Below are 9,904 nucleotides of genomic sequence, written 5' to 3'. Positions count from 1 at the left end.
AACTTCTTGTCAATCTCATAAACGGTGGGCCTGTTGTGTTGCTCCAGTGTGGGTCCCAGAGACCGTCCCGTTTAAACACCGTGACACCGTCGTTTATTAACGACGTCGCGGACAAATGGGAATATCGATTTTCCTGTCTGGGAGCCAATGAGGTGTGTATTGCACGTGTCAAGGCTGGGAGAGGAACAAAGTTAAGAACAGGGTGACCTAAGGGCCAAAAAGGCTACTTTATCAATAACCAAATCATCTTTAGTCCTAATATACTATTATGATGTATACTTTGTGATACGTGCGCCCATTGGCGCAAGAATACATCATAATGAGGCCTAATGGTTCACAAGTGTATATTGGATAGCTCTAATTTAATTATAGTGTCGGGCCTGTGTCTTCATACACATTATTTAAAAACCGTAAACCCTGAGTAGAAATGTTAAAGGTGGAGGTCTGAGCGGGATTAGGGGGCCGGTGGAGGTTATGGCTCCGGAGTTTGACGGGACGCTGGAGGGGTCATGACACCGAGTGACAGGTCCCGCCCCGGGGCATAAGCTGTCTCAATAGCAGACTAAACCGTTGTTTTTCCCTATAGCTTCCAGCTCACACTCACTGGTGATAAGATGGAGGAGGAAGCGCCACTGAAGTCAAACGAAAGTATAAATATTATATTATCCCTATGTAAATTATAAAATGAGCGTTGAATATAGAGCCATGCCATATAGCTATACCAAACACATATATACATATATATATATATATATATATATATATATATATATATATATATATATATATACATATATATATATATATAGGCCTATATATATACATATATAGATATAAATGTTTGTGCGTTTGTATAGGTTATGCCTATAGAGTGCTCATTTGAGAAATAATGTAATATATATATATATATATATATATATATATATATATATATACACACACACAAACACAATATAAATATAAAAAAGAGGCCTATTGTATAAATAAATAAATCACATAATCCAGGACCTATAATCCAAAACGGTATAAGAGTGCAGCTCGGTGTAAGATTGAGAGCTAGTTGTGCACGGTGCAACAGTAGCAGGGCTGTGCGGAGGCGCTCCGCTCCGTCTGAATGGCCCCTTTATCCGGACGCGGAGCGGGGCTCGGCCTTTTATTCGCCTCGCTATGGAAACGCGCTCGGCGGCGGAAAAATGTTGAGCTGAATAAAGGAATCAACACAAGGATCGCTTCGAGAGAAGCATCTGTTACACTCAGAAACTTAGACTATCGAATGAACGTACACAACCCCCCTCTCTATATTTTTAAATTCTGGTGAAATAGTTTGCGTTATGGATAAAACCGGATCGAATAATGGACTTTTAATATTAGACCTTTAGCCCTGCGCATTCTCTAAAACAAAGAGGAAATAAAGTAACTGTTCCATTTTTCACATTCATTCTACGCCAAAGCAAACTCAAAACAGTAGGACTGTTTGGTTTGTTGGAAGGATATAAAACCGAACATTCATTCACCAACATTAATTTGGCATGCTTTTCGATAACTATTATTGAAATAGATAGGCAAAAAGCTAGTGCCATTATATTTCAAAGACAGTGCATGAAAGTCTTAACTATGAAACACGATTATGGAAAATCAAACATTGGGCATACATAAAAAGCAGAATAGTGCTATAGGACAAAAATGCAGTGAGAATCAGTTAAAAAAACCAACTGGAGTTATTATTTTTAATAGGCTACTGACTATAAGCGACTGAACCAAACAACATAATCCTTCACGTTTAGTCTTTACATAGCACCGTTATAAAGCCAATTTTGTCTGTGAGCTATTCTTCCGGGTTTCGGACCCGCGGTCGACCCTCCAGGCCCTGTCCTTAGCCCCCCATCGCCCAGGGTTTGCTCACCTGCTCCAGCCCCCTCTCCTTCTCCACGCACATCCGAGCTGCTCGACCCGGCCACTGCCTCCCTCTCTTTAATGACTTTCTGGTGGCTGCAGCCGTCTTTTATTTCTGCTAAATATATGAAAATGTATGCAAATTTAAATCAAGCTTAACCTGGGAGCTGGGGCCATATATTTAATGGAATTTCAAACCAATAGGATGGGGAGACTTTAGTGGCAAATATAATTACGGAGCTATGGTTACTTCTGAAGTATGCAGAATGATCCTTTTTCCACCTATAGTAACATATTCTGTGGAGATAATTTTAAGAGCCTTCGGTTTGTGTTAAAATGACTGAAATAAATGGAATGGAAATGATAGTGATTGGGATGACTTTCAATAAACATTATTTGCTGCAAATCGTGAAATAGTAAAATGGGGGATACAGGCGAAAATATTGCATTGTAAAGTCCCTGTAATGTAATGAAATAAATGAACACAAAGTCGTTCAATTGAACTAATACATTGCTTTTTTTATAATAAACAACTATGCTAGAATAGAAAAAAACAAAAACACTATGTCTATCCTGAATAGTTTTTATCATTTTGGTTCTAAACACCGTAGGAAATAGAGGCTGTAAAGTTAATAATTAGCAGTGAGAATGGCTTTTGCTCTGATTGTATCCTTCTAAATTAAGTGCTGGCACGTCTCAGAAATGCCTTCGCGCCCTAATCTCCTCCTGCGCGCGCGCTCGAGGGTGACAGGAGCAGTAATAAGCTCGTGCGTAAATAAGTTGGAAACTTTAATTAATAAACAGGAACTGCGCCCCACGCGAACATACCCTCTGGACCACATTCCGACTCACTTCCGGTTCGACTGGCGTTAACCCTTTCTTATACCTCCGCACGGATCCACGTCAAGAGGCGGGGAGTGGTGTGTGTGTGTGTGTGTGTGTGTGTGTGTGTGTGTGTGTGTGTGTGTGTGTGTGTGTGTGTGTGTGTGTGTGTGTGTGTGTGTGTGTGTGTGTGTGTGTGTGTGTGTGTGTGTGTGTGTGTGTGTGTGTGTGTGTGTGTGTGTGTGTGTGTGTGTGTGTGTGTGTGTGTGTGTGTGTGTGTGTGTGTGTGTGTGTGGGAGGAATCTGGATACCTGCGGCGTCATTGGCTGAGTCGCGCGTGTTGATGCGCTGCAGTCGGCCGATGAGTGGCCCCCGCGCCTGTCACTCACCGAGCTGCTGCTGCTGGGGCTCTAGAGAGAGGGAGATGTCAGAGGCTGAGCCGCTCTCTCCTTTCAGTAGCACTAGTGGGGTTCAGCAGCCAGCATGGCCACAGCTGCCTCCAGCCCCTACACCCTGCTCAGTTCCAGCCCCATGATCCACCCCGACAGCCAGGCCATGCAGCCGGCCAGTCCCTACAGGAGCCACCCCAAGCTCATGCAGAGCGACTACCTGCAGAGCGTCCAGAGCAACGGCCATTCCCTGGGGCACCAGTGGGCGAGCAGCCTGTCGGAGGGCAGCCCCTGGTCGGCCTCCATGGAGCAACAGGACATCAAACCCGGCCGGGAGGACCTTCAGCTCGGCATCATCCATCACCGCTCGCAGCACGTAGCGCATCACTCGCCCCATCACAACAACCATGCCAACCATCCCGGTGTCTGGGGCACTCAGGTGTCCCACAACTCCTCCATCAACAGTGGGCAGCAGCTCAACCTCTACTCCCAGACGGGCTTCACGGTCAACGGCATGCTGGAGCACGGCGGCCTCACACCTCCGTCTAATCAGCAGGGCCAGGGCATGCACCCCGGCCTCAGGGACACGCTCAGCCCCGATCACAGCGACCTCGGCGGGCACCACTGCCACGACCACTCCGACGAAGAGACGCCCACTTCGGACGAACTGGAGCACTTTGCCAAACAGTTCAAACAGCGGAGAATTAAGCTGGGCTTTACGCAGGCCGACGTGGGTCTGGCACTGGGCACTCTGTACGGCAACGTTTTTTCCCAGACCACCATCTGCAGGTTCGAGGCTCTGCAGCTGAGCTTTAAAAACATGTGCAAGTTAAAGCCGCTGCTGAACAAGTGGCTGGAGGAGGCGGACTCGTCGACGGGCAGCCCCAGCAGTATAGACAAGATAGCAGCTCAGGGCAGGAAGAGGAAGAAGAGGACGTCCATCGAAGTCAGCGTGAAGGGGGTTTTGGAGACGCACTTTCTGAAATGTCCCAAGCCCGCCGCGCAGGAGATTACCTCGCTCGCGGACTCGCTGCAGCTGGAGAAGGAGGTGGTGCGCGTGTGGTTCTGCAACCGACGGCAGAAGGAGAAGCGCATGACGCCACCAGGAGAGCCTCCGATGCACGAGGGACCGTATTCTCACGGCGGCGGGAGCGCGGGAGACGCTTCGTCGTGCCATGATCTCTGACCGAGGCACCGGGAGTAAATCCCCCCTGCAAACTATCTATCGAGCGAGCGCGCGGTGCAGGGCACACGGTCCCCCCCCCCCCCACCCCCCCCCGTGCCTGTCCCGTAAAGACTCGCGATGATCCCAGCACTGAAACACAACAATAACAGCCTTCGCCATTTAGATTTGTCATGGAGGGGGGGAAGGGGGGCGGGGTGGTGGGATGGGGGAGACATTATAATCGCGGCATATCAAACGTCATATTATAAATCACTATTGGAGCCAGTCAATTGCCAGAATTATTTTCTACATCAAGGATATAAATACAAAATGTGCCTAATAACCTGCCAGCGCCTTGGTTTATCTCACTATTTCGCATCAGCTCAATGATAATTTTGTCCTGACTGATGGTTTTTTTGGTTCTGTTGGGGTTCTGAGTTTCATGGACAAGTTGTCAGCGACCGTCATTCATTTATTTCTCTGATTATTCCTTCGAGAGATCAATGGAGTGAGGATAGAAAATAACAGAGGATCACTTTTGTTTCATTGATTTTCTGCTCTTGTGTTTTGAAGACACGGAGGTGGTTTTGAGTTTGACTTCACAATCCGTTGTAGCCCTGTGTATCCAAGGGCTGTCCACCGTTTGGTTGTCCACATATTTACATTTATTAGTTTGTAACATTTCTGTAACATTTCATCGTTTATTTTATTATTTAAAATATAAATAACCGTCTTGCCACTTGCAACAAGCAGGCTATCCAAAAATCTAGCACTTGGGGGATATTATCCAATTCATAATCCTATTACATATAGCCAGTGAAACATTAACGGTTTCCCTATTTATTGATTCCTTTATTCACTCATCCTGGACCATATAAACTGTGGACTCTGAAACAGAGCTGGGAATACAGAAGGACGACAACGCTATACCTGCCTATCATTCTGTTGGACGTTCAGTAGGCCTATACAAATTTTATAATCTTAAATACTCCTGTTATTGGTTTATTTCATAAGTATTTTTTTTCGAATATTGTACAGTTTTGTATATTACCCTTTTGAAGTTATTAATTTAAACAATGCTGTTAGTTCTACATGCTCTTAATTAGCAATGTAAAAACAATATTTTCAGTAAGATGTGACTGTTTCGGCGCTTTTATTCCAAATTTCGATGACAGGTCAAGCAATTATTTATTTTCAGTATAAAGCTTGTATTATGTTTTGAAATAATCTATGTATGTTGTAATAAACAACCTCTTGCTACAATTGCTCGTTTTCTTAAGAAAATTCAAATAAGGTTTCCATTTAGTTTTCCATATATGCCTAAATAACGCAGTCTAAGTTTAAGGGGTCATGTCAGAGACTAATTTGTAAACATATGATAATGGCGGAATACAAATGTGCATAATACAAAAGTAAATTGTGCCAATATAAATGAGGAACATTTCAATAATCAAACCGTACAAATGTAAATAATACGAATTTAAATAATTTATATGTATATAGTGTAAGAAAAACAATAAAATAATTTCATACATAAACTTAAAATATAATATCACTAATAATGTAATTAGGAAATTATCAATATTATGTCATTTTTATCATGGTGAATATCTTAGTATGAATGGCGTTTAGTTAATCAAGTTATTATTGTTATTATTATGGTTATCATTATTAATTGTAGTGGTACAAGTAGTATTAATATTAATAATGATCCTATTAATAGAAGTATGAGTAGTATTTTTTGTATCATTCAAGCTTACTTATTTTTTGTTATTATGCTTAACATTACTACAACTACAACTGCTACTATTATAATACCACTTCAACTAATACTTCCACTCCTACCTATGACTACCACTACTACTACTACTACTACTACTACTACTACTACTACTACGACTAGCCTACTACTAACACTACTAATACCAGGCCCACTACCACTAACACTATCACTGCTACTACTTCTACTATACATAACATTATTATCAATAATGCTATCAAATCAAATATTGTTACTGTAAACAAAATATTTAGTCAAATCAGTTCCACAATCTTGTTGAACTGATCTAAATAACATTAATCATTGCATTGAATCTCCTTCCCCCAAAAAGTAATTTCCACCTTAACAAATGTTCATTTGTTCTGATCCAAGCTTTTTTTTAACACCACAACCTTCACACTATCTCAATGTCATGTGAGAGGGGACACTTAGTCCGGTTTTACAGTACGGTGTACTGTCCACTATATGCAACAGGACTCATCAAGCAGGACTGCAGACTGGTGCGTCTATGGATCACAGAAAATTGAGGAGCTTTCTCCTGCAGTTCCAGTGAAATGTTATTGTCCGGGCCCTCTGCCCTCCTCAATCAGACATGCGTGATTTATCGCCCGGGCTGCTGGGCCTGACAGCATAACACAATGACACACACACACACACACACACACACACACACACACACACACACACACACACACACACACACACACACACACACACACACACACACTCACACAGACACAGACACATACACATACTCAGACCCAGACCCAGACGCACACACATGTATACACACAGGCATGCACAAACACACACACGCACAATATATGCACATGCACACACAGACACACACACACACACACACACACACACATATACAATCAAAAGCTGACTATATAGCTGTGTATAATTGGGACGAATGGGTAGTGTTCTCAATAACTATGTTCATAAGAAAATCTTAATACCTCAATGTTATTTCCCATCATTTAAAAAATAATAATATATCTATTTAAATATATCTCTGAAATGCTACTTAAATGATTCAGAAATAGAGCTGAGGAGGGCAGGAGGGGGGGCAGTTGGGGTGTGGGGGAGTAGGGGGGGAGGGGGAGGAAGGGGAGGAAGGGGAGGAGGGGGAGGAGGGGGCGCTAGGCCTTGAAATGCAGAACCTGACTGGAATACTAATGTGTCTGAATTTATGCATCTCCTCAGCCTGCTGCAGCCTGGGGATGGGGGTGGGCAGGGGAGGGAGAGGGGGAGGGAGAGAGAGAGAGAGAGAGAGAGAGAGAGAGAGAGAGAGAGAGAGAGAGAGAGAGAGAGAGAGAGAGAGAGAGAGAGAGAGAAAGAGAGCGAGAGAGAGAGAGAGAGAGAGAGAGAGAGAGAGAGAGGGAGAGAGAGAGAACGAGACAAGGGTGCGAAGGGTGGAGGTGAAGGGCGGGCGGGGAGGGAAGTGAGGGAGAGGGGAGATGGAGGAGGCAGGGAGGGAGGGAGGGAGGGAGGGAGGGAGGGAGGGAGGGAGGGAGGGAGGGAGCGATGGCTTGTGCTGAAGAAGAGAAAAATAAAAAATAAAAACCCCATGGTTGATTGATTCCATCCATCTATTTGAGTTCAAAATAACGGTTGATTTATGAGAAATTACCCCCGCGAGATGAGGCGCCGCCCAGCCCAGGTCCAGAAGGAGCCCCACAGTGTCCTATAGTGGTCCCTTTAATGCCTCCCTGGATCTGCATGGAGCGCCGTTCCAACAAAACAGGTCATCCTACCCCTTTTATGACTCACTAGCTACCCCAAGGATGTTTATTCACAAACATGTGCTGTTAAATAAACCACTATAGCTTTAGTTTAGTTAGAAAATGATTCCTATGTGGCGAAGCGATTGTGGACCGACTCAACGGACAACCTGTTTTTGAATAATACAAAGAATCAGAAGATACGTTTCAACGGTCATATTTATAAATAGCGTGGTCCGTATTTGAATAGGTTGAGTAACACAGGCATATCAATTATTATAATTACCCTTAAAGTTAACTAGTGAATCAGTCACTTGTCTGTTTTGGTAAAAGATAAACTTGAGATGGGATGTTTAAGCATTTGAGGACTTGGTGGGTTCACGTGGTTCATACTGGTGCTACTGAATACTGTGGCTACACTGGTTTATGAGTCGCAGCCCGAGGACTCTGTTAGCTGCTGTCCTTGATTGCTGTTACTGGTTAAATTGGCTGTTTGCACTCTTCTTTGGTTTATTTGCACATGTTGGTCGGTCGCAGACACTTACTGTCAAATCTTTAAATGTGTGCACCTCGACCACTTCTCGTTCCTGTTGGTCTTATCATAAGGGCACACGTGGGTGTGAGAGGGTGTGAAAGACCAGCATTGAGGATACAGACGGCCCCAGGAGTAGTAGTTTGACCTGGTTGGTTAAGTGGTGGTGGAGGCGGGAGAGAAGCTGTTTTAGCACCACGGGGTAACTGGGTTGGTTGCTTTGGAGTTGCTCTATGAACTGTTCTGCTGTGGTGCAGTGTGAACCACTCACACCTTCTTCATAATGTGTCCACACCAGGACTGGTGTCTTTGGTTTTAGATTGAGTGGTGTTCAAATGGTTTAGATATGATTGCAACAGTCCAAAAATTGAAATTGTTAACATTATTAGTGTTGTTGTATGTGGTCTTCTATTGATATTACGACTATTTGTGTTATTGGTAGCATTATTAGTATTATAATTATTATCAGTTGTATAATAGTAGTCAGTAGTAACCAGGGACAGGGGCTTCAATTTTAGTCTAGAAACCTGTATGCATGGCATCTATTTTATATTTTATATGAAACAATGAAAAAATGAATTTGTCCCTGCACAATAAACCTCTAAACTAAAAAAACAACTAGTAGAAGTAGTATATTAATACTATTGGTATAATTATAATATATTAATATGTTTGGAATATATAAACAATTGATATCTTAACCAGATGATACAAACTAATAACCAACACTCTACTGTGGAAGCGGATCATCCCGCTGAGGAAAGCATTTGGTTTTAAAAAGAACAATCTTCAGAAAGAAACAGTCAGCGCTCTTACGGTGAAATGTTTGGAGAGAGCATGTGTGGCGGCCTGACGGCTATAAAAACACGGTAGAGCAGAAGGTGAATGAGAGGAGGGCGGTTCGTGCCCCACGTTTTTAATCTGAATTCTGTGTGCAGGATGGAGGACGAGGGTGAAGGGGAGGGATTACAGCCCTCCACCCGGGACGGCCCAACACAGAGGTGACAAAGAATAAACTGGTGCACCCCTCCCTCCTGGGACGGCCCACTGATGAGATGCATTAAAATCAGGCGCTCCCTCTGCCATATGCTGGTGCCCTTTATCAGCTGCACTTTATTGTCAAAGATGAACCATAAAAAAAATAGGAAATCTCCCTCTCTCTCTCTCTCTCTCTCCCTCTCTCCCTCCCACTCCCCCAACTTTTAAACAGAATGAGTGTCTCATTCTGATACTTTTGACTTTCGGTTTTTTGCCCATACATATTAATAACATGACAACATGGCATCATCATTCTAGAAGTTCATGTAAATATGAGATATAATAGTCAATGTTTAATGTCCCATTGTTCCAACACAAACAATATGAAAAAACAACAATTGGAGCAAACTCTGTCCTCTGTCCGAGGCACGATTCAAGCATTTACGTCACCCTGTTACTCATGCACAGAGTTCTACCATTTCTGTAATAGTTATACTATTATTATCGTTATTATACTAAGATTTGGGTTGCCAGGTGTCATTTTACAACGAGGAACTTCAACAGTCTATCTGTTGTCATTTTCACTACAGACACAATGGAGGTATTATAAACAGGGGA

At 43.3% G+C, this 9,904-nt stretch overlaps 2 protein-coding genes across 3 annotated transcripts in view; one reads left to right on the top strand and one right to left on the bottom strand.

The window, feature by feature from the left end:
- The window catches only part of LOC132466388 (uncharacterized histidine-rich protein DDB_G0274557-like), a 7,324-nt gene extending 4,165 nt beyond the window's left edge, over positions 1-3,159 (bottom strand). Inside the window, exons 1-2 of one of the 2 annotated variants that reach the window (XM_060063610.1) lie at positions 3,027-3,159; positions 1,904-2,011 (exon numbers count right to left, since the gene is read on the bottom strand). The gene's annotated coding sequence lies outside the window, so the exon portion shown is untranslated. Of the gene's footprint in view, positions 1-1,903; positions 2,012-2,721; positions 2,789-3,026 lie in introns of those variants that run through there. The other variant, XM_060063611.1, reaches the window with a different exon arrangement.
- A 39-nt stretch (positions 3,160-3,198) lies between these two features.
- On the top strand, positions 3,199-5,532 carry LOC132466392 (POU domain, class 3, transcription factor 4-like). Its single transcript, XM_060063621.1, has one exon. It carries the CDS (start codon positions 3,199-3,201, stop codon positions 4,288-4,290), a length of 1,092 nt encoding a protein of 363 aa, XP_059919604.1. The 3' UTR covers positions 4,291-5,532.
- The last annotated feature ends 4,372 nt before the right edge of the window (positions 5,533-9,904 follow it).

Source organism: Gadus macrocephalus, chromosome 10 (genome assembly GCF_031168955.1).
Source record: "Gadus macrocephalus chromosome 10, ASM3116895v1".
NCBI lineage: Eukaryota > Metazoa > Chordata > Actinopteri > Gadiformes > Gadidae > Gadus > Gadus macrocephalus.
This window is presented reverse-complemented; position numbering and strand designations above follow the sequence as displayed.